We start from the raw sequence: 26,431 nt of genomic DNA, 5'->3' as shown, positions 1-26,431 counted from the left end.
TTCACAAAGAACTAAATTAAGATACCAGGAAACGAACCACTGGACAAGCCAAGGTATATTTTTTCTAAACCATATTTCTAGTCTAAGCAGACTCTTGAAAACTCAGCTTGTTTTCCTTTGCTTTACACATTATTGCACATTTATGATGCATATGGCAGAAGATACCCCAGATGCAATTCCAGAATTGTGTTCAAATTATACAAGTAAATATCAAGCCAGTTTTCACCAGTGTCAGTAAGAAGAGATCACACAGTAACAGACAGAAGACTGACCCCACAGAATGAAGACACACTACTCGTAGAAATTCTAGGTACATCCTAGACTTTTGTCTGCTAACTACAAACAAACTATGAACTGTGGATTTTAAAAATACAGTCACAAAGATATCCTTTCATCTGCACATGCAGATTCCTTTTCCAAGACTGGCTTTTATAAAACTTCCTAGGTACATCCTATTGTCTGGTGCCTAAAGCAGAGATAGCAGGAATTCTTACTCTAACACATCAGCATGTAGGCACAAATCCCTTAAGAAGCTGTAAAAGAAGTCACTTTAGCATTTTGCCAGCAAACCACTTCTAGAAGTGAAATGATAACAGAGTTCAAAAACTACTGAAAACAGAACAGCTGCAAACTTGGTTTTAGGAAGCTCTGCGGACATCTTGAAACATCCATCCTGAAGCCTCAGGGAGACACTCAGAACATCATTCAAAGCTTGGTGCCTCTTTGTGGACCTCCCTCGGGTAGGTGAGGAAGGGAAGAGGGGAAGGGAAGGGGATGAGGGATGACAGAGCGCCGAAGAGCTAAACACCAGCTTACGAACAGAGAACAGAATCACATAACAACACTGGACCAATGGACTCCAAGACACAGTGACAAGACAGATGGACACAAACAAGACGCAAAATCACTACTGAGAAATAAAAAAAAAGCAAAGAAACCCCATTAAAAATGTAGATCTATAACTCCGAGGCTGCAAGAAGCAGCCAAGGGTACTGGCATAACTCTTACAAAAATAAGAAATTATAATATAAATAAAAATTAAAATCAAATCAATATCCCCCCCAGATCATACACTACAGACTTGCTCGGTTAGCCTGAATGCATAGCTCCGATGGAACATACGATGGTGTCATCACAGCCCATGCACTGGTTAATGAAGGCCATGGTTAGTTACATCAGCTAAACTACAGCATGCCAGAAAAATGATCTTGCACTGACCCAGAAATAAAAGATACAACAGACACTCTGCATTGCAATAAAATTCTTTTTATGCCATCTGCAGTTTCTAGGGCTCTTTACATTGGAAGAGTTTTTCCTGGGAATATGCAGGGTAAAGGGGAGGGTTTTTTCCTTCTGGGTGTTTTTTTTTCTCTGAACTCAATTGAAAAAAAAAAAAAGGAAAAGGGAAAAAACAGGATAGAGACTTTGCAGGAGTTTAAAAAAGTAGGAAAATAAAAATAAAGGAGGGGTAATACTCTTCATTCTTTTGCACACAACTTTCTTGGGACATCCAAAAATGTGAATTTCTTGAGGATGGCAAGAAAAGATTTTGTTGCCTTTATTGGTTTGCAGATCTATATTTCATTCTTGAGATGAATAAACCATTATTTTGTTGTAAGAACTCCAAAAATATAAATTGAGAAGTACAGCGATGATTAAAAAAATTTAAAATAGCAGTATGGCACGATTACGAGCCAAAAACAAAAAAAAGAAATATAAAAGAAACTAAAATATCAATCACCAAAAATTCATGCGGCACAAGATGAGGTGAAACGACAGAAAATGTTCTTCAAATATATACAATGTATATATCTATCTATATATACACAGAGTATGTGTGTATATATCGATCGATATACCTGTATAATTTTTTTGTTCTCCCTGCCCCACCCTACCCCAAGGCTAATTGGTAGATGAAATTATCAATTAAAATTAAAAAAAAATAAATAAAAGGAAGAAGGAAATAAATCTAACAGAAAAGAAATTAACGTGCTTTGTTCAAATAACAAGATCATGCATCTGTCCACACCAGCGGATGCCAGGGTTAGATGAAGGCATGAATTTCTGTGTAAACATGTGATTGGATGATAGGGACTACTGCTGATATTGGTCATTTATTACTTTAGCATATAGATATATATGCACACTGTATATATAGTGCATATATAGATAAAATAGCCTCATGGGTGGGGCCTTTGGACCTTACATAGATGGAATGACCAATACGCTGAAAACCAATCTCAGTATTCCTAATGCAAAACAAAACAAAACAAAACACAAAAATAAAAAGAGAACAAAACTTCCTGTAAGTCATCTGCATGACTGTAAAACTTGCTCATTTGATTTTGTTTTGGCTGTAAGATTGTAGCTAGGAAATTCCATCAAACAAATGCTGCTATTACACCCTGGGAAGTGTTGTGGATGAACCCCCGTCCTTTGGTCCATATGGTATCCAGCTTATGAGATGGGAAGTCCATTTCTCTGAGTACTTGGAGGCAGGCACACAACTCTAAAGGCCGTTTCTTACAACATGAGAAATGAGGAAGTATTCCTGCTTGTCAGAGGGAAAGACTGGGGGTAACTGAACACTGGATTGTGGGGGGGTGTTCCTGTTAGGAGTACAATGAAAATTCCCTAGCTGCTACACTGATGCAGTTATGAGGACAACAGCCAAATCAACACTTCTTTTAGTTTCTTCAGGAAAGTCTTCACTTCCAACATATTGGTTTTTGTACTGTGCCAGCTGTTTTGGAAGACAGATTATGCTTGTTTTCTGCAAATAAATCTCTGACCCAGGCAAGCTGCAGGTGGATGGCTATAGGCCAGTAAATTATAGATACAGGGGGCATATCTGTTGGGTATGTGCCTCGTGTGTGCAAGTATAAAAAATTTCCAATGCAAAGAACTGTAGATTTTGGCACATCTACTGCTGTGTCCAGTCCCCCATCAGAAAGGCTTACCAGTCTGATTAGACAATGATAACCTTAACATATATGAAGCCTTTTGGGAAACACAGGGTAAATTTCCCTGGGTGGGGGGAAGGGAAATCACATTGGAAATTAAAGGGCTGATAGGAAAGGAAAACTGGCAAGTGCACCAGGGAAGAAACACAGCATGTGTCAAGCTAGGGAACAAGGATTAAGCCTTACAGACCATTTCAAGAAGCTGTATTCTGGACTTCAGGCTAATTGGTGAGTGTTTGGGTCTCACTGTTTTGAGTAGTCCAAGGAGCAGCCTGGGCTATGATCCCAACCAGCTGCCTGGCCACCAGCATCCAGTCTGCCTGATGCCAGAGCTCCAGTAATGGACATCCTTACAGGAATGAGGGCAATGGTGTGAGGAGACAGCAACAGCTGTCAGGAAAGCATAATGACCATTGTCAAGGCTTTGAAGTCTCAGTAAAATCAGATTGTAAGGGTGCTCCTCATTTCACTGAAAAGAGATAAATGCTTTCTTTCTTCACAGTGCTTCCTAGTAATTCCTTGTTAGAAAAGATGTTTTCCTTACAAATCTTACATTATCTGAGAGCAGATGAGTGACCAAAAAAACACCACAGAGCTGTGTTTAAAAGCAGAGACTCAGGACCTTGGCTTGAGTTTTGAGGAACTTGAATATTTGAGCCTCTGATCTCCTTGGAGCAGGCCAGAAGACAGTCCTGTATTCATACCAGAGAAAAGCATCTGTTTTGGCACAGAAAAAAGATGTTTTTTGGCCACACACTGGACAAGCAACATTTTAATAGACATAAAAGAGGATCTTCTCTTGAAGAAAATGCTTTTTTCCCCCGTATCATTTAGATTAAGCCTTCTGGGAGATCTAGAGATCTAAGGGTATCTAGGCTTGTCTGTAATAAGATGAATACGGGGCAATTTCTGTCCCTGAACCTGCAATGTTTTGGTTTCTTTTGGGGTTTTTTTTGCGTAACATAAAATACGGGTGGGGTTTGGATCCACAGCTGTCATTGCTGCCACTTAGAATAAATCCTTTTGTATACATACTTTTCTACAGGTGATATCTGTAAGCTACCTCAGTCAGAACAAGTCCAGTGACAGCTCCTGTTCATTAAATGAAGTTTTTCTACCAAAATTCCAAAAGAAATAACTTTTGGAAGGGGGCACAAAGGCTTAGCCAGCCTGCTACAGTGAGCATTTCAAGCCAGCTTAGAGAATCCTGGAGAGCAAAGTTAGGCAATCACCTTCACACTCTCTTTTTTGAAAGAGATGTGAGTGTTCAGATGCAGATTATATGCACATGAGATTCAGGTCTTGGATTCAACTGTCTGATATCAGAGTTAAGTGGCAATAAGACCTTGCAAATGGTCCTTACATGATATTTAGTCTCAACGAGGACATGATTTTCAGCCTCTGAGTACGCCAAAACCAAAGGCTTCAAAAAGACTCTATGTAGAGTACTGCCTCTGATTCCAAGGACTGAGACCTAAGTAATATCTCTAGATATTGGGATTTGATTCTGACCCATATGAAATCTGAAAACTTCTGATCTGCAGAGAAATATTCTCTGCTGCCCTTGTCTTGGCTATTGCACAGCAGGTTCACAGTGATGTGTATCATATCTCACAGCTGCAGTAGTGAGTTCAGTAACCTTTACATTACTAGATCATGGCACTGAGGGTGATGGAAAGCCAAATTTGGCAGAAACTCAAGAGCTTTAAAAGCTACACATTATCAGAGCAACAAAAAGAAGACTGTGCTGGGTTAGGTTATTTAATTTTCAGTCTGCTGTAAAAGGGATCAGGCAAGGCAGAAGGCAGTGACCTGTCCACAGAATAGGATGAAGTAATTTCAAATGAGTCCAATTAAAAACAAACAAACAAACAAACAAACCAACAATAAGTTTAAAAAAAATCTGAAGCCACACACTAGAAAATACAAGCAAGATAATCTGGATCTTTTCACTCCACAATGTACATATTTAAATACCAGTTCTTGGCGTGTGGCCAGAGTTCTGACTTGGCTGGTGAAGTGTAAAGGCAAACATATCTGCTCAGCCAAGCCAGCACTACTGGATTTTGATAAGCCAGTTTATTGCTTTAGTGCTCCAGAGCAGAATGGGCTGAGTGCTTTGATACTGCCTGGATGGCAGACACTGGATGCACTGAGAATGGAGGCAATAAGATAGACAAAGAAAATGAGAAGCCCCATAAACTGCTACTTTTCCTTCTTATATGATGGAATGAGTTAAGTTTATGCAAAAAGGACCTGCATATTCCTCCTCCTTCTGGCAATTCTGTACACCAGCACCTCTGAGAGCAGGAGAACTCAATCTGGAAGTGCAGATTTCATCAGCAAAGACCATCTGTGAGAATTATTTTTACATATAATCAAGCTAACTTTTATTCTAATGTCATATTAATTCCCTAGAAAAGAATCAGATTTCAGTGGTTTATGTGGTCCACCTTCCTATGCAAGAGGAGGAGTAGGGTGCAATGAAAGATACTGGTGAAATTTATGAGAATGTCTAGTAGTTTAGGAGAGAACCTTCAGCAGATTTTCAGTGAATCATATTGTTTTACAGAGCAGATATTCAAATGTCTGTAGTCACTTATATCTGCCAACTGTAATGCTTATCAGGATTTTCAAAAGCAAGTAATTTTTAAAAATCCAGTTTGTACCTGTTTGTAGCACTAGATTTCTAACTGTGTCAGAAAGGAGGTATTTTTAGTCTGGAAATGTTGCTGTACAGCACTATGAAATTTTATGCTAAACATGCTGTTTTACCAAATTTCTACTCAAACTTTGATTTTTCCACTGGCAGCACAAGCTGAAAATATTGCTGTTACAATTGCTAGCTGCTGAAATTATTGTGATTTTTGAAAGAAAAATTTACAAGAGGAGGAATCTGATACAGACATCCTTTTGTCCTTTAGTTGAAATACATGGCAATCAGAATATAAATTAAAAAAAAAAGAAGTCTTCACATGTTAGTGAAGCTTTAATGAAGTGAGTTCATTTATTTGCATATCAGTTGCAATACCTTTGTCCTTGTGTCCATGGTCCTATTAATCTCATGCCTCACTTTCATTACAATCACTGTGCTGGCATTTCATTACTACCTTTATTTAAACTCTCAGTACCCCCATTGTTTATATCTCACAATTGGGAAATATTTTTACTGCTTTTCCTCCAGATGGGGAGTAGAAAAATTCATAGAAATATGTGAAAAAAGATGGGAAGTAGGCTGAGCTACCTGTTACCAACAGTATGTGTCACTGCCTTCACTGCCATCATGGGTAAGTCAAGAGTATGGGTGGAAGTTCCCAGCTACAATTCAATGCCAATTTCAGGTTACAGCAAGACCAAGTTCTACTAAAAATGCAGGTACACCATGGCAAATTGAAAAGAAATGTGAAAGCACTAGTCTTGGGTGAATTTTTATGTTGTTATTTTATTACTCAAATGGCTTCAGGAAATTAGAAACAGAACATTTACTTTCTTGGTATTTTTTGTAAAGAAAAAAACCCCATAATCCCAAATAAAACAAAGCAAAAACAAACAAAACAAAGCCAAATGAAAGAACCCCCTCAAAGTATTTATATGTTTGACTTTTAAAGACAAAAATTCTAACCAAAATTCCTCTTTTTCTTTTAAATGTACACAGAAATTCGATGATGTCTGTTCTCTATTATAGAAATGCTTAACTCATGGCAAGCCTCAAAAAAGAAGACTTGAAAAAGCCTGTAAGAAATAAAGTAGACTGCAGTTGCCTGCTGGATACCACATAATATATCTCACCAGAAAGAAAAGCCATCAATTTATCAAAATGTATCTGAAAGGGAGAAGTTGAGTCAGTTCCATATGGCCAGTCCTTCTGACTCTTTAACGGATACATTTTGAAGCATCACTGCAGATAACAAGGCAAGAATTGCTACTAATTTTGTTATGTTAAAACTAAGTTTTGGTGCTCCCCAATTTCTTTGGGGTCACAGGAAACAAAATTAGTATAAACACATTACCATGTTAACTGTACTCAAAATCCCATGGACAAACGTATCCCTTAACATCCATCTTCAGAGTAATTAAGAAAGATTAAACATTGCTAATAACTGATTTTTATTTCACTTTTCTCTTTTGTTTTCAAATGTTTACCCTTTCCACTTCATAAATCTTCATTATTTGTCACACTCCATATTGATTTTTTTTCCGACTGTGTTAGTTAAGTAACATCTAGAAATATGTGAAATATTAGTCAGCTGGAATTACTTTCAGAAAGTTTGCCTTTCCATGCGAACAACTTTATATAAAGCAAATAGAGACTACATATCAGTGTTTTGCTGTTGCCAAGTCCATGGGATCTGATGCTTGGCTGTATAGTTTCTTATTTTATATACAGTGTATATATACATGAGTGCATATATATACACATATACACACACATATATACATATATAATTATATATGTATACATTCACACACATATAAAATATATGTATGCATTGTTTTTTGCAAATGAAATCAGAAAGCAAGCAAAACACGACTGACCTGACTTACCTGTACTGGGTTCACAGTCAATGAAATCTTCATCATCACTGGAACATTCAGCTGATGAAACGATGTCATCTGTTGTCTGGCATGTGAAGCAAAAGAACAAAAGGAAACAAAAGTAAGATATTTGCAAGTCAAGACAATTACAGAGGCAGCTAAATATCCAAGGGAAAAAGAAAAAAAGGTTTCACAAATGTAACTTTTGAAATATTTAAGTTGTACCAAGCACTCTGTATATGCCTGTGTAAATGTGTCCTCCATTGAGTGTGAGTCTCCTGTTTAGTAACAGTGCCTATCCTGTGCTGTTGAATATTCAGGTGTGCACAGGTGCTGTGCACCTGCTGGGCTGTTTAGGGCAGCAAGTGGATCACACTGGGGATGTTGAATGAAGTACAGTGGGCTACAAAGCCTGCTTGGCTGGCAGACTGCCCTGAACAGCCACTGTAGATGTGTCTGCTTGGAGGAGGCTAGGCTCCTCCATAAATACCAGTATCATGTAGGGCCAGCCAGAAGGCACTTCCTGAGAGACTTACCATGTGAGGCATGCTCAGACTGAACATGCTTTCTGCAAAGAAAAATATACAAGACAGACCCAGATAATACACAGCACTCAGCAGTATTCTTTGCTGTGCCTGATGCACCACTCTGAGGCAGACATAATTCCTGCTGTTAATGCACCTCTTGGGCTGGAAATCTGGTGCTGACCCAGACAGTAAATATCTGTGTCACTTACTTGTTGCAAGATGAAGAACTGCTGCCTGTGTCAAGTGTGCTCACCTCCTTGCTTAGCAAGTGAATAGGGCTGTGGATGCAGCTAGGTTGACCAGATGTAAAGTCTGATGCTGAAAGGGTTAAACCAAACTGAAAGCATTCACAATCATTACAGGTTTTGTCATATTCCTTTGCATTTCCAGCTGGTGATATTTTCTTCTTTTTTTTTAATTTTCATTTTTTAATATTTTTTCTTTCTATGTGTGTACTGCTCTAATTAATGAGCAGCATGTACTGCAGCATGTTAGAGAGACGTGTACTGGTGTCTCTTCCCAGCAGCATCTCCTGCCTGTAATTGCTGCAATTAGTCGAATTAGTAATGCAGACCATTAGGGAGAGCCTGTGGCAGCCTCTGGACACAGGTTGTAATGTTCCTGTGCACAATACAAAATTACCCCAGCTCAGCAGCACTGGCTCAACCACAGCTTCTGATGAAAATGTCTCCCTTAACAGCTCTTCCTTGCAGAGAGCTGCCTATTCTGCCAAGCAGTAGGATCAGGGGGATGACTCCTGAAACAAAACAACTGAAATGCTCCTCACCAGGCAGGAAGCATTGCTGAACTCAGGAGCAGGACAGCTGCACTTCAGTACTCTAGGTGAATATTTCTGGGAATCTCACATCTCAGCAAGACTTTCAAATCCTTATTCCTGATAAAGACTCTCCAGCTTTAAGTAAGGTCTCCTTTACATTCTCATATCTGCTATGTCTATCTCCTACATGTCCCTTCTTCCCTTTGCAACAGAGTTCTGAGGACTCTGCCCTTTCTTTAGCCTCCTGTGCTCCCAGCATTATGAAGCACCTCTGACCCCTGCTAGAAGTTGCTTACCCTCCCCATCTCTGTATTTGAGCTAAGGGGAGAAAGAGAGAACCAAGAAGTCAGTTAGAAAGATCAGATTGAACCCAATGATCCTCCAGTCTTGATTCAGTGTCTCAGATTGAGCCAAGAAAGAAAAACAGGATAGGTCAGTTGCAAATAAAAAATATTTCTCTATTAAAAACAGAGTATCTGTAAAAAATCCAGCCATGAAGTATTTTATATGTTACTCAGTCATACTCAGCATGGTCATTTGGCAATGTTTTGTGGAATGCTATCTTGCAGTAGTTTCAAGCTTAAATACTTTCATTAAATACTTTTACAATCTTGCTTCCATGGGGAGTCAAGATTAAAAGGAACTGAAGGTAATATGTTCCCGCCTCACATTTCAAGGTCATTTTTTAACATCTTTTTTTCAGTCATAGAAAGTGGAAGAGTTCTGTTGAAATGCTGCTGACTTCTCTTAAGACAAGCTGGCTTTAAAATTTTGTCTGCTCAGCAAGGGGACAAGAAAGGAGGAACATAAAAAATAGAAATTTAGCTTTTTCAATTCTCCTGGTTCTGTCACATACCTTTTAGAATGTATTATTTATCCCCAGAAACTTTATAACTTATATAGTGATCACATTCTCCAACAGTGAAATGCAGCTGTCCCTGGATAAAAAGATATTAGCTTTTAATTGCACCAATGTAAAGTAATTTAGCACAATTTAGTAAACAAGGCTATACTGCTAGAAATTTTTAAGCAGGGCAAATGTAGTTAGTGAAACTGGAGATTTATACTGTAGTTGTCTAAGGGTAAGGATGGCACAGTGAATAAAGAATAAATTATGGATAGTACTGTAAACAGAGAATAAACTATCCATCACTACTAGAGGACTTTGCCCATACAGTGGAAAACCCTGGCAATTGGTTTTGATTTCCAGGTTAAATGTAGATCATGTGGATTTTGGTCATAGTTGAACATCTGACAATTCACACTTCTCATAGAAAAACAGCAATGATTTGCTCCAGTAGGAAATAAACATAAAAATTATAACAACGTGTTGTTGTCACTTATCAGCTGCTATACCTATTTGATTACCCACTTACTTGCTCAGATCTAAAGGCTTCATGCAACATTAATGTGGAATCAAATCCAATTGAACTGACAATGTGATGTAGTATTTGTAAAGAATAAGGAGTTCCTTTATAACTATTTTTCTTCTTGCATATTAGGGGCATCACATGAAACTAGGAAGGTAATGAGGCCTTTTTTTTTTTTTTTTAAACTGGACATCTCCTTGCAACAGAATACTGGTAGATAATAAAAGTTTAGAGCATTTTGGAAGTGATCAGATGATCTAGTTTGGGAAGTCCCTGTACCACAACCTGAAAAGTCACGAAGCCTGGCCCTTGTTCCTCTTCTTGTTCAATTTCCCATCTCATAAGCAGCTTAAGGCAGTACATGCAACACATTTATGCTGCACTCTGATACATGTACTAGATTTCCTGCTATAAAATCGTTTTGCAACTTGTGTTGGTTCTGAACAGAGAAGGGCACAGTAAGCCAGTCTCAGACAAAATGCAAATATGTGATATGCAATACTCACCAACCCTGCCAACTTCAATCTCTATTTGCATTTTTTCATGACTGGTTCCACACATGATTTTATCAATTAATCTCTATTTTTCCTCCCCATCTCTACTACATGCTATTTCACCTGATACTCTTTTTTTTTTTTTTTTTTTTTTTTTTTTTTTTTTTTTTTTGCTGGGTGATTGCTCTTTATCCCATCCTGCTGATTTTGTCTGTATAAAAATGAGGGTTAGAAAAAGGAAAAAAACCTCCAGAAGTGGTTTTGGATTTAAGTCAAGGTCATTAATGAGATCTCTAGAAACCACAGAAAAGATAAGTACACTAATCTGTGTTGCCATTTCCTATCTTGTATTTTTAATCTCAGTACTTTCCATCACAATTCATCAGTAACTGATTTTCTAGTCCCACCACATATTGGTTTTCCATACACCTTCCACTCAGATACCAACATCTGAATTATCCCGAAGGAATAAAGCTATTTCAGTGAGAAAGAACAGCAAATTCCTGACCACAGGAACAGGGTCGACAAAACATCCAGGAGGCCATTACTTCTTGTAACGGGAATTTGTACCTTTCAAGACTCCCCTGAAGCTGGGAATTTTCACTGTATGTTTATTAAACTTGCTGCTTCCACATAACAGGAGAGGCTAGTGAGCAGAGACCCTGGAAATCTATCCACTTCACATCAGAAACAGCTCACTGTGAGGCAGTAAGCAAAACCCCTGCCCCATTTCTGGTCACTTTTCCCCATTTTTGAAGTGGTTCTCATTATACTCACCCACTGGACCAGGGGATGTAGTGGATTAATGCTTTAGTGTCTACCCAGTGATCTAGGGATAGTAAATGCTAAATATTCTTATGTACAGGCAAAAGGATAGTAATGAAACTTCTCCATATGCTGTGATGGAAATGATGTTTGTGTTTTCATTGGAAAGAACATGAGAGACAAAATATTTTCCCCTTCCCTATATTAGCTAAATTCTATATTAAAAATAATAAGTCACACTATACTATTTTAAAATATGTATTTCATTTCTAAAGAATCCCAGCTTTGAAATTACTTGGTCTGTATTAAAGGCCATAAAACTAAAGATAGGTATTATAATAACTTTCAATAAAATCTCTCTCTGGCAGGAACCCTTTTTATTCCTTCCTCTGAAAGATTTTTTATGGCATTTATATTATTATTTTTTCTCTCCCTCTCTCTAGTGTTTAATGAAATTGCTTTGGAATAAAACCAGGGTAGGAGAAAGTGCTAAACTCTGAGTCCACCCCAGAGGATTTATGGGCATACTTACCTTCAAATTCTTTCTATTTCACTGAATTGGCTCCCCATTCCTTTCCATGAATTATTTGTTCTGTAATCACCTCCTCCTAATTATTCACTCTAAGGGCCTCTTCAATCTTGACACGGTGATAGTTCTACAATCTTTGTTCATTACACTGTATGTACTGGTGTGGGATATGTAGTGCAAGGAAATTTGCCATGGTGTGGCGAGACCTGCTCAAGATGACTCTATTCCTGTCCAATCTTTAAATTGCCCAAAGCCCTAATTTATGTATCAGATCCATAACCCTTGCTCCTTTGTTCTACACAAAATGGCAGGTGCTGAATCTTCCTTTTCCCAATTGCAAAGGTTTTTTTTTGACACCTTGCTGTTTGGGTACACCACTATTTAAGAAAGATTAAGCATGCTGGATAAAATAAATGCTGTCACAGAACAGCTTTATGAAATTATAAAAACACACCCAGGAATGATAGAGTTCTCCCTTCTAGAGGGAGAGAAAAGACAAGGACACATAAATTCAACCCTCAGAAAAAATCCTGCAGAATTACACATGTGGAAGTTGCTTACTTGGTAAAGTAGGATTCAATTTTCCTACTTGCCTTTTTCTTGAAATTCTTCTGCACACTATACTTGTTACTTCCAATTCAACACCATTATTTGAAAAGCAACACTTAATGCTTCATTGTGAGAGAAGTGTAAATCTATTTGCCACCAAGGAATCAGAATTTACAGTACTTCTTGAAATATGGCCATCACAAAATGCTAGGCACAAATACCTTCCCAAGAGTGGAGAAACACAGTTGTATTAACCTGGGCACTGCATTTGTCTTTCACATCTAAATGCACAGAGATGAAAGTCAACACACTTTTTCCTTAATACTACCACTTGACTGCCTCCATTGTTTCCATAGTGCTGTATTTTCTATAGATCTCAAGTTTATTATGGACTGTGGACTACATATTTTCTTCTATGCCTAAGAGCATAGAGTATAAATGCTCCCTTTAGAATAGCAAAAACTTAGTGATGCTGTCCAGTCTTCTAGAAACCAAAATGTTTCTTGGCAAAGAACAGACTCAAGGCATTTGCTATCGTGCCAAAAGAAGATAGCAGAATAATTAGGAGCCATTTCTAGTTTTAATACCTCCACCTTCTGTACTCTGGTAACTGGGTTTTTTAAAGAACTTTTCATATTCTGTTCACACTATTCAGTTAAATGAGAATCCTTCATCTGTCCTTTCTACACGTTACATTTGTTTCTCATTTTTTAATTAATCTTTATTTGCAAAATACCCTGGAGGTCACTACAGTATAGCAGACCTGAGAGACTCAGTCTGGACAAACTCAAACTACTACATACAGACAGAAATAATCTGCATACAAATGGGAAAATATTAGAATTGTTGCAAAAATCTGAATGAAGTATTAAAAAAGAAGCTGCAATCTGGGACTGTATAAACTTTTAAGGGGAGTCTTGGGTCTCCTGTTTTTTAGTAAAGTGTATTAATCTTCTCATTACTGGATAGAAGAACATGTATTTTCTTATAATGGGACAGACACAGCCATAAATATGCACAAGCCCTTTGCACCCTCACATACTAATGCTGAGGTTGTGTCTGCCTCTGCAGAGGCAATGCATCAGAGAACATGAAACTAATAATTTTTCTTCATATAGCTAATTTGAGGTAAATAAAAAAAAAACAAGAGGACCAAATCCTCTGTTTGTTTAAATTGGCTTTGATTTCAACCAGACTGCAACAATTTGCAGCAAGAGAGAATGGCTCACTACATTTAGTTTTGGACAATTCAATGCCAAAAGATTAGGAGTAATTTTAGTTAGTTAAGAGAAGAGCCACTGAAAACTTGAGAGATGTATGAATGAGACAGACTTGGTAAAACTAAACACCAGAACTTGATTTAATAAGGACTTAAGGTATGATAGAGTTTTACAGGTGCCACAAAGGGCATCAGAAAGAATGTTGAACTATTTAAGAGTGCTTCAAAAATGGATAAAATTATTGAAAAAAAAATGTTATTTTCACTAAGAAAAATATCAGTAGTGATCTTTACCAACTATGGAGAAATCTCAAAGAAATACCAAAAACCATTAGCACCGAGGTCAAGCAGTTGCCTAAGCCATGAATACCATTAGTGTATATGGCCTAATGGGGAAGAGCTTGTTCCATCTATCTTCAGTCCAATCTAATTCACTCTAAACCAAGTCCATATTTGCATCCTCTCTGTCACAATATAAACACATTTCTCTGTCATTGCAAAGCAGGCATCGAAGCTATCCAGCACAGCCTTTCAGTCTGCTGTGCTCAGAGCCAGAATCACAGAATATTCTGAGTTGGAAGGGACCCACAAGAATCATCAAAGTCCAACTCCCGGTCATGCATAGGACAGCCTCGAGGATAACACCATGTCCCCAAGGATAACACCCTGTGCCCATGTGCCCATTGTCCAAATACTTCTTGAACTCTGTCAGGCTTCATGCTGTGACCACCTTCCCTGGGGAGCCTTTTCCAGTGCCCAGTCACCCTCTGGGTGAGGAACTTCTTCCTGACAGCCAATCTAAACCTCCCCTGGCACAACTTGAGGCCATTCCCTTGGGTCCTGTCACTGGAGCTGGTGTGTTACCTGCCGAGAGGCTGATGGGTATCCAGCAGGCATGTACCCTTCAACAGCAGCCCAGCAGAAGGGCATCTCCTGGCTGCATGCTCCTGGCTAGATATAAAAGCTGATTTGCTGTCAAATTATAGCATTAGGTAGGGATCATGAGAGAGCTACCCCTCAACAAAATCAGCCATTTGTCCACAACCATGGCAGACAATAGATTAAGGAACTAGGCAGTTAAGTAAGAGAAAGCAAAAAATAATCTGCCCAACTGTATGTCAATCTAGATCATGGGCAGTCATGATTAAAAGAGCTTTGGAAGCTTGAATTATTCCTTTGAAAGCCTAAAGCTTGTCTCACTAAAATCAATAGTTCATTAAGACTAAAGTCTGACTCTTCTGGACCAAGTTTGATGCCAAATTTCAGAGACTTTGTTCTGTGCCTGAGCTGTGGAATGTCAACAGGGAAAAATCATGTTTCCGTCTTTTGTCTCTGTCTGCTGGCAGTGGGAAGGGTTATGGTGTTGTGAGGCAGTGTGAGCAGAGAGAGAAAGAGAAGGGAGAGCAAAGAGGGGAGAAGGAAAATGGGGAGGATTAATTCATCTGTTGTTCAAGGCACCCTGACAGGGGAGAGAAGTATTGAACCACAGCAGCTTAACCCAACTTCAATGTACCTTCCCAAAAGCATAAGGAATGTAATTCTCCATGGTGTTCTGCTGATAAGCAAATCCTCCTAAATCCTTTCAATTTATTTCTTGGCCTGAAGAAATTACATACTATTTAGGAGCTAAATAAATAAATAAAATTTCATTTCCATGAATCTAGATTGGCTGTTTATTGATTACATATGCCCACAGAGCCACTTGCTTTTCTATTTCTTTCCTTTCCTAACAGAAGAGGCTCTTTTTGACTTGAACTAGAAAAGCATCAACTGGCAAGTCTTTTCCATACTATTCAATGTAACCTTCAAGAGCTTTAAACTGGACTGTAAAATACCATTTATTGGTATTAATACAAAAGATACAGCTTTGGTGTGAGAGAAGGCATTTTCTCCCCTCTTATAAAAAATTTCTCCTTTCCATGTGAATTTTCCTTCTTCCAAACAAGTACTTTGAAGATGAAAATTGTGTGTCTATACACTGAAGACAGAACCTCTTGGAAGGAAGAATATTCACATTGAGTATAGTTTCCATCATTTGATGAAGGACCTTGTGCTCCCTCCCTATTATATTTTTGTTTCTTCTTGAAAGAAATTATTACTTGAAACAGAAACCACCAGTCCTCTGTTATATAACCACAGTTATGCAGATGGTGCTGACACAGGTGAAAACTCCCTAAGAAAGGTTCAAAAGGTATGCCCATTATGAACTAAAGTAACTAAAATGTTTAATGCTAAAAATCAAGCCACTACAGCAGACCCCATGACAACTCCCACTCTAAAGTTTGTGAGAGCTGCTGGAAGAAAAAATTGTTGTAATTCAAACACTGCTCAGGAATGTGACTTTCTGAATATTATATTAATCTACACAATGATGTTTCCCAATCCTTGTCCAAAAGTCTTCAAATGGAAGACATTTCTTTTAGGAAATGGTCTGAAAATAGACTCAGAGTATTCTCCCCTGTGCCATTATCCCATTTAGAAGAACCAACAACCAGCTGAACACACAGGGCAGCATAAACTTCAACTTCCTGCTCTTTTCAGCACCTCCAGCAGGACACAGGAAGCAAAAGCTAAATAAAGATTCTTATATAGGAAAAAGCCAGATTATTGACAAAATTTAGCATCCTGCTGATGTGAGCTCTAGTCCCTTAGGTACTCATATTATCTTAAATGGCCATATAAATAATTTTATTAATATGCTGGGCTACAAACTACACTTGCTAAAAAATAAAATGTTACATACTTCACCAGCAGAAGGGCAGGGCATTTCACTGGGATGCAGTTACTTTTTAAATTGCCCCAGGCCAAATTCCCAAGGACATTGAATCAGAGCCCACATGTTACTTGATTTTATTTTCCTGGTATTGTCATAAATTCTCTATCTGACACCAGCAAAATTGCCCCCTTTCCTCATGCTTCTGTTTATATTGTCATAAAATTGAGAGAAAACAGTTTCTCTGCTTGCTTGGCATACAATCATAATTTTAGTAAACATTTTACATTCTCAAAGCAAAACCTAAGTACAGAAAACTCCTTTACATTTAGTAAAGGGAAGCCTATGTTTCAGAAAGTTAGAGACTCAAATGATGTGAGATGAATCAGCTGCCCTTTGAAGGCTCAGCCTCTAGTAAGAGTAAATGGGTTTTTCTTTGCGTGCTAGCTGGCACTTAATAACTGTGTCAGAAGAATATTTTTCATTTACACTTTGCTCCTTTGCTGGAAATCAATGTGTCGTTTGCTGGCATTTTCTCCTGGACATCTTTATTTAGCTTGTCTTTTTTTCCTCAGAGGGGAGGGAGTTGTATTTGATTTTGTTCTGTTATTGATTGGATCACTCCGAGCAAGAAATAAATAACTAAGCACAGCACAGTAGCTTTAATGACAATCTCTTAAGCCTCAAAATCTGCACATCGTGTTGCACTCCCCCCTAGCACATGATTCAAAAGAAACAAATCTGTAAAGTACAGTTACTGTATAGAAACGAGGTAGTCACACGTGCAATTTAACTGGCATTTCTACTTATGTGATCACTTAATAAAACCATACAAGTCCTACTTTTATTAAAGCAGTAGTCCTTTTTGTGAAGCACCTACAGCTGGGATCTCATAATCTCTTGCAAATGAGGTTTAATGAGAAATTAAGATACGGGAGATCTTCTCCCAGCAGACATTGTTCCCTGGAGAAAACAGGAGCATGTTCACATTCTAAACACTGATGGCAGCCCAGCCTGATCCCTCAGGTGCAGCGAGTGCAGTCGCTGTGCCCCGGCTGCACCGAGCAGCACCAGCCACAGCAATCCTGCCAGCATCCAGCAGGAAAGGGTGGGCAAGCCAGCACCAGGGGCTGCACAGTAATTGCCCATCATATTTTTTTTTTAACTGGGAAGTTATTTACCTCCTCCCCTGCGTCTCTCTTAATTTCTCTCACTCATTATCACATTGACCACAAACAGTTGGCACACACAGCTGTAAAATTCATAAAGGAGAAAGTACCCTAGTATAGTCCAAACTGTGGCACTTAAAATCTAATGTGACTGGATATGTTATTCATAAAGTAACAATAAACATAAAGACTCTGAATAAATGTGCCTTAAAACAACTTCTGCAATTATTATAAGTACCTCAGAGTGCAATAAGATAAACAACTATCTTTGAATATTCACATTAATGCGCTAGACTGTTCTTGCCAGACAAATATTCCACTTGCTCTCCAAACATTAACCCACACTTAGAATATGGCATTTAAATACTGTTACTCACAGGAGTCACACATTAGCTCACAAGGGGAAGGCAGTTCCCACACATTTAAATGCAGAATAAACATAATGTAGAAGAAATAAATGCAGAATAAATCCTGGCCCACTAGGCACCAATCAGCACCTAGAAATGCTCCCTGAATAATGTTAGAGTACAACATTTAAGAAAGGAAAATAGCCACTAAATACCTATATGTAAGCACATATACAACATATGTGCTAAAAAAGGGCTATGAATGGTTTTAATTTATAAACAACAAGAAGTTTATAAACACAAATGTCACAAAAGTGGCTGTGGTAGAACTCATATTTCCCAGCCTCTTAATCACAAGCCCATCCTTCTCTTAATACAGGATGTAAATGATCACCAGCACTAGTACAGAGACATCTGTTTACTCAACAAAAGGCATAAATTACCATTAACCTATTAACATATTGACATTATCATGGTCAAATCTAATAAAAATTAAGTTAAACAGTTCTAGACAATATTCACCCAGAAATACAACTGCCAAATAGCTAATGCTTAAAAATCATACTTTTCTATCATTATCATTTTTTTCCATTTGAAATATGAGTAAATGAACACCTTTTCTGGAGGGACAGGGAACTGACTTCACATTACATGTTAGCAAGAAACATGTAACAAAAGAGTAAACAGGGAAATGAAATAATTATCACCATCACAAGGGATCATGGGGGAAAACTTAAGAAAGTTTGAGTCAGAAAATTGTCTAATTGTAACTTTATCAAGGAAAGAGATCTATTTCCATCAAACATATACCCATCATCTTAAAAAACATACTTTGTCCATCCAGTACTGATGATACCAGGTAAACTTCAATCTCACAAGTTGTGGAACACGACAAATGGCTCCTGAGCATTAAATCAGAACTTCACTTAAATGGCACATGAAGTGGTCCAAGCTGCAAGAGGTTGTTATGCAAGCAAATTTTGTCGTTGGGTAAGGCAGACTCCCATGCATAACAAGACTGATAAACACTTATCACTGCTGGGTTTCTCAGCAGCCCCTGCCTAATCAGAACATTTGCCCTGTCAAGGATAAGAAGGCTATTTTCCTTGCTTATTTATTTAGTTTTCTAGTGATTTTGATTAACTGTAGTAAAGACAAATCAATCTTTTGTGTTTGTGTAAAATGTAAAAAAGAACAAAGTTAGATTTAATGGCCCCAGAGATGCTCAGCTGGAAGGCACTTACTGAGCAGAGAGCTAGACAAAGGAATTCAGGCTTTAAACACCATCAAGAACAGGCTGACATCATCTATACTTCTACCTGCTTAAAGGGAAAATAACAAACCCACTCCACACACAGTGAAGAGGCTTTCTGTTACTCTGCAATTCTGTCTATAAAGGCATCAAGTACTACAAGGTTCTTCCTTGTGTCCTTCAGATTTTCACAGTGTAATCTGGGAGATTGTAGGAAACAAGTATCCAAAGGAACATCATCAGAAGGAGAGAGGATTTGAAGCTCTAAATCCATAAGAATACTTTCACTGTCAGTAAACTTGCTTCTCAACTCACTTTTGTGGCAATCTTACATTTTTGACATCAAAAACCTCTTAGTAAGTACTGCAAGATAACATGAAATTCATGCCCACTATGAAATGAAGAAGCTTCTGCATAAAGAATTTGAATGAGACACTAACCAGTTGAAAGTAGAACTCCAAGAATTTTTTCCTCTCATATATTCTAATTATAATGTTGACAACAGCAGAAATCAAAAGAAATTATACCATTTTAATGCAATGCCCATTAAAAACCTTTAGTAATACAAAGAAACACCTGTGTCTTCCAGATTATGGACAGCTAGGTTTTAGCCCATGGAGAATTTAACCTTAGTCTTAGCAAAAGGACAGCTTGACCAGGATGGAGCCAAAATATAGCAAGAGTTCCTATATTCAAGATATTCCAGACTCTGAATAGACAGACAAAAGTGCATGCTTAGGTTTCTTGCTCCATCAGTTTCTGCTTTTTCATAAAAATTAAAAAAGCAGAAAGAAGCAGAACTTTTGTTCTAAGAAAAAGCTCCATCTTCCATTGCTATAACACCTAAAGCAACAACTTTGGGATGATAGTATGTTTCTGGCCTCTCCTGGTAGGAAACAAGTTCAGTTTCCCTTAAAATTCTCTTTTTAATGGTGTCATTATTGCAGCTTCACTTGTACCAGGAACAAGACATAATAACCACTGAATTTAAAAGGTGGTGCCTCTGTATTTTCAGATGTAGGCCATACTCACACTAAAGAGATTACTGGCATTGCAGACATGAGGACATATCCTCCTTTTAGGTCCAGCAATGCTGACTGAAGAAGGCTTTCTGCCAGCAGAGTTACACCACCTATGAGTGTTTCAAACTCAGCTGACAATAATTGCCATAGTTATGTCCATATCAGGATTTTGACTGGCAACAGCAGGTAAAATCAAAGCACGCACATTTCTGCACTCTGGGACATGCAGCGAAGTTGTCAGAACTCCAAGGTATGACACTATATTCCTCTGAAATGCTTCAGGATGGAAAAAGTGTTTCTAAGAAATCCTATAATTGACTCCAATTACTAGCAGCTGTTATTAACTCTCTCACAGTTATTAGCAGGCATATAACTTCCGTCAGGAATTTGCAAGTAAAAGGCTGCAGTCAGTGAGATTTCTTTTGATTCAGAAATCTCAGGTGAGAGGAGTCTATTATTTTCACCAAGTCTGACTGCCCATTTTACACAACTATGGAATTACACAGAAGGGCTGGGTGCCAGGATGCCTCTGCCACTGATTTGCAATGACCCTTTTCAGGGATGTTAATATGCCAGCACACCATGGCTTAATTTTTAAGATAGTGAAGATACACATATATTTCTTGGAAGCAAATGTCTATAAGTTGCTCTGACAGTACCTTGAGGACAGTGCTGTGTAAAGCATTTGAAGAAAGATTATAGAATTCTGAAATTGTTTGGGTTGGAACAGATTTTTAAGATCTCTGAGTCCAGCCATTAACCTAACACTGCCAATTCCATCACTAAACCATGTCCCTAAGTGCCACATCTAACACATCTTTTAAATACCTCCAGGGATGGTGAGTCAACTACTTCCCTGAGCAGCCTACCTGGATTATATCCAGTTCTTTATATTTTGTGAGCAGAAAGATTCACACTGTCAAAATGGATCTCCCATATGGACTGTAACAAACTGTTAAGCAGGGCTGAAGTAGGAGGGACATAAGAAACATTCTGCTCTCTTTAATGTTTCTGAAATGAAGTAAAATATTGGAGGTGACTTCACAGTTCCTAAAAACTGAGTTTCCTGCACACAGGAAATTCTCTAGCAAATTCCTCATCAGTGGGGAAAGCCTGCGGTGCACATCTATAGAATTAAAAAGGCAGAGCTCAAAGCAGAGCTTGACAAATGACCCTCAGAAAAAGAACCCTGCCATGGTGGACCACCATTCCTCATCAGAACACAAAACTTGCTTTCACAAGGTCTAACACGGCTTTTCCAACAGGTGCAGAGTAAAGCTCTGTAACCTCTCTACCAGGCAGCTTTGAATCTTAGCACCTGATAGGTAGTGGAACAAATTGCCTGGCTGGTCCCAGGATATCCCTTTTACCTAAGTCTCTCACTTACCCAGAATGTGCAATTGATCGAAACAAATGCTACAATCTGACACCATGGAGCGTTTGACAGCTGTCAACTCATTAAATTCTATTCACCGGCTTCCCACCTCCTTGCCAATGTATTACACAAATTGCATTTTAGCTGGCAGCCTTTTCCTTTGCCTGAAACCATTTTGTACTGAGCATATTTAAGTTTATTGTTTTTTTTTTTTTTTTTTTTTTAATGAATTTATTCCCTTCCCTTTGGTAATTTGCCTTGCCTTGCAACAGTTTGAATGGGCTGCAGGATACTGTTTCATTATCAAGCTGCAACTGGAAATGAATATTTTATAGCAGCTGAACAGAGGTTTGGCTGTAAATGACTATATCCTAATTACACAAAACAAAAGGAAGACAGAAAGAAAAATGAATTTAATTAATGAAATATTGATGCAATTTACAGACAAAGCCTTCCCATTTAGAAGGGAATTCCTGCATTGTGAATGTTATAAAGAGCTGGAAGTTCACTGCCTCCTTCTTGATTTATCTAGTTACATGTCTCATATATAAATTTTTGCTTATTTCAGGCTCTTTAAAATGTCTGAAGATATGTCTGGTATCTGTCCACACTAAGTCCCAGATTTAAGTGCTTCAAATGCAAATATATACTTATAATAACTGTGTTATAAGACCATGTAGAACCAGAGTGTAAGTGCAGTCATGCTAATTCAAACTCCACTGAAGCCTTGACTCCTGCCACTGGCATTGGACATTTATGTTTGCTGACAGATAAAGGATAAACACAAGAGAAACCTGCAGAAGTACTTTTCTCTCACATATGCTAGTTAGAGTGGCAAGCATCACTTAGGAAGTGTTATACCTGCAACCCTGTGCTGCATAGATTTTGTATTTTATGGTTCTTAATGGGCTTTTCGACCACATGCTGACATATTAGCTTTTAAAATCTGTTTATATTTTTTCTATAATATCATATGGCAGTCAGTTCCACATTTTGTAGAAAAGCACTTCCTCCTGTTTGATCTCAGCCTGCTTCTGTATTATTTTACTCCTCAACCTTTGCTTCATGAGAAACGGTGAGCAGTCATTGCCTAGTCACAATTGTTCTGATCCATTTTGATTTTAAAGACCTCTGTTATCACCACTTGGTTACCAGTTTTTCATCATGAAGAATGTCAGCCTATTTAACCTCTCTTCATGTGGAAACCATTATATATCCTGCAGCTTTTTTATTCATCATAGATCAGTTTTTGAGAACTAATGGCCAAAAGTGAGTGCAATGCAGAAGGCAAGGCACAACACAGATTAACACGGTAGCACAATAATAGTTTAGATTTTTTTTTCCCTCTAACAATTTATAAATTTTGGTTTGCCATCTTGAATGCAAATTCATGTCCAAAAGTAACCAAATCTGGTAATTTGTTAGCATACAAACTAATTTTCAGTGTGGTTAAGAAGATATATAAATCAATGCCAAATAATGCATGTTTTTCTGTTCTGGCCTGAGTTTCTGACATTTTTGAATTAAAGGCCCTATATCAGAAGTGATTTTTTGATTCCTGAGATGCTTCAGAATGCCATCAGTTGAATTGTATATGGAGTTTGATCTATAAAGGAGCAATGAAGCTTTTAAGAGGATGCTGTGTTTCTCAGTCATTCTAAGTCCAACAAGCTGACACCTTTCTGAGGTCACAGAAGGCACCTGAGTAAGCTCGAGGGATGCCTGTCAGGTTCCCAGAGTCAGGAGGCAGAAGGAGAGCACTGTAATGTACAATCATTTAAAATGGACTGGAGCAATCCACACAAGATCAATAACACAAAAGACTCAGTATCATAATCAGAATTGTGGAATGTATTTCACATTCCAGAAGTGAGGACATACCACAGAATCTGCTCCAACTTATTTCCTTATCTCTTTTTGATGGCAAATGGTCTTTATTATCATACATGTTGTAAAGTGAATTAGGCTTAAATATAATGTCAAAATGCTGCCTGAATTTATATTTATTTAAGAAGATGAGAATAGACCTGAGCTTTAAAGAAAAGCAAATGCAGCTGTAGTTTGTAGTCCAAATTACAGTTAAAAATGGAAAAAAAAATGGCATATGTTTGCCCAAAATAACCTTTCTCTTCAAAACATCTATATAATTTTGGATGAGCATGACATTTCACATTTCACTAGTGTGGACTCTATTGTCCACTGGGGGATCAGTAATGAAATATGTTTAAGGAAACTGCTCTGGTTTAAAGTCAGTAAGGTCAAAGAGAATGCAGACTAATACATCCTGTAACTACAGAACCAAACAACCACAGGATCTGGTTCTATGTGAAATGCAGTCTTCAGAAACGTGGGGGAGAAGCTATTGACTCTTGCCAAGCCAATCAGCTGGGTACCAGTAGGCAAATCTTGACAAAAGCAAGAGAAATAATTGACCTGAAAGTGTATAACCTAGAATTTTCTAGAGGCATAGTTTCTTTAAATCCCGTATGGGATGTGAATATAAAAGACATAAATGAAAACAAACTCCTATACAATTCCATACCTTGCCATTGATTTAAAGTAAATATAATTTCTCATCTATTTCAGCAAAAAGAAAAAAATATATCGGGAGTGAATGAATGAAATAAATGGATATTTGACAAGTTTAGAAGGGAGATAGATACCTTTCACAGACTTCAGTTACATCTCTCCCTGTGCTATGATTTGTTTTCTAGACTTTAGTCTCCATTTCCCACACACTGTTTCCACCTTCAGCCCAAAGCTGTCAAAATCTTTCTGTTCCTACTGTGCCTCTCCTTCCCCTGCAGTATTACTGAAGCTCAGGAGCTTTGGTCCTCTACTTTCAACATTACTCCTCTTTTTCTCTGCTACCCCTTCTTCTTCAAGACTCTGAAGAAAACGGAGTGGCTCTTTCATACCAACAGAGATACTGATTGTAACTCAAACATAGGCTTTTAAATTTGCAGGGGAAAGATGTCTTTAAATTACACATTATCAGAAGGCATAAAACTTATATGTGAAGATACAACAGCTATTACCTGAATTTTAACAATAATTATATTACCCACAGCCTCAAATCCGATCAAGATTGTTATTTAGATACTACAGTATAAACAGGATAAAAGAGACCTTGTTGCAAGTACTGCTGTTGAGGCAAAGAAGCAATATATTTAGTACAGTTGACGAGGAAATAACAGCTAAGTTTTACAGTGAGTTATGATTTCAAAGATTAGTTTTTGTTCTATGCTTGAACAACCCCGAATGCCCTTTAAAAACAACCTCAAAACCAGAGTGATATCAAGGTATTGGTTTTCAGATAATAATGTTTTTTTACTTGCACCTAAATTTCAGACATACCATTCAGTGTGTGCATGACAGCAAAGCACCCACTGGGCACCTTGGAGGGTGCAGCCCCCACAGAAGGATCCAGGCTTGACATCCGTGCTTCTGAATAGCTACAAGCAGGGAAATTTCTCACTGCATCAGGAGCGTAGGAACAAGAACCTGCAACATCTCCTTCCCACAGCAGTGCCCCGATTGTAGCCTGCTGGTGAGAGAGCCTCTCCCCTCCTTGGATGACAGAACAGACACAGAAGACACCCTTAGGAAACACCACTTATAGCCAAGATTAATGAAAGTGCAGAGGAAGTATGGGCAGAAAAAGACTGGCTAAACATGGATTTCTTAATCTGGTTAGCCTGTGAGATTTCCAAAGAGGCTAAAAAAGACTTTATTTAGGAATGTAGTTAGTGCATGTGTAACATTAACTGAGATTATACCTTAGTAGTCTACAAAATAACATTAGAAAAAAATATACTTATGCTTGTAGGGCCTTCTGACAAGAACAACTTCAGGAAAAAAAAAAAGAAAGAAAAGAGAGAACAAAAATGTAATTGCCTGCCTATCAGCTCCACTATCATAATTACTTTCAAACTCTTGACATGGGTTGAATCAGATGAACACCAAATCAATTTTTGCAGCCAGCAATCATTGCATTCTTAGCTCATAAATTAAAATGTCACTGGTAGACTGAGTACAAAATAATGCCTGTTTCAGTATTTTAGCCTGCAGAGAGAGCAGCATCTTTCTCCCTGTTTGTGAGTGTAGCTTGTGTGTCCTTAATCACTGTACAGTACATTACACTCATCTAATTCAAACCAAAGTTTGCGCCGCTGGATCCCACACAGGAAGACAAGAAATTATATACTACATACAGAGTGGGGTAGTTTATCCCCCTGGGTATCCAGAGCCCCATTCTAGATCTGGGGAGATGACAACACGAGTTTTTGTCTTGCCTGTGCACAGCAGCAGCATTGCAGCATCGGGGATTTGCTGGCTGCACACTGGTTCAAGGGAGGAGGTGCCTTAAGCCTGCACTGCACTGTCCTGTCCTTCATCTTTTTCTGACCTGCAGTGAACCTCATCAGCCTGAAGTGAGTAGAGGGCTCCCCAATACAAAGAAAAAATCCCCAGATTTTAAGCCAGAAACTATTCATTTTTGTGATTTCTTTAAGGAATAAAGTGATCAGATTAAATTTATGAATCAGCAGCATATGTTGAAACTTGACCCATGATAACTAAGTGCTCAATTTCATACTAACTTTCGTGTCTCATGTCTGAGTAGACATAATTTAATGGGCTGTTCTGTGCCCAGTACCTTGCCTATCACTTCTCCTTCTCTATTTTTAACCACAAAATCTGCAGCTGAGGATCACAGAACCAGGCCACTGAGTTTACTTTTCATGTAACTAGAGTTACCATGATATCTCATTGTTTTCTCCTTTTTAGGGGCTTTTGCACTTTACATAACACTTAATTGCAGT

General features: G+C 38.1%; 1 protein-coding gene across 25 annotated transcripts in view; it reads right to left on the bottom strand.

Moving 5' to 3' along the window:
- The window catches only part of NRXN3 (neurexin 3), a 963,701-nt gene that overhangs the window by 30,574 nt on the left and 906,696 nt on the right, over window positions 1-26,431 (bottom strand). For 18 of the 25 annotated variants that reach the window (XM_085582217.1, XM_021542849.4, XM_085582229.1 and 15 more), the window contains one exon: window positions 7,500-7,584. In XM_085582217.1, the coding sequence (XP_085438343.1) occupies window positions 7,500-7,584 (85 nt within the window). The remainder of the gene's footprint in view (window positions 1-7,499; window positions 7,585-26,431) is intronic. The other 7 variants (XM_021542843.4, XM_021542850.4, XM_085582230.1 and 4 more) reach the window with 1 other exon arrangement.

This window comes from Lonchura striata, chromosome 5 (genome assembly GCF_050655825.1).
Source record: "Lonchura striata isolate lonStrDom1 chromosome 5, ASM5065582v1, whole genome shotgun sequence".
Lineage (NCBI taxonomy): Eukaryota > Metazoa > Chordata > Aves > Passeriformes > Estrildidae > Lonchura > Lonchura striata.
This window is presented reverse-complemented; position numbering and strand designations above follow the sequence as displayed.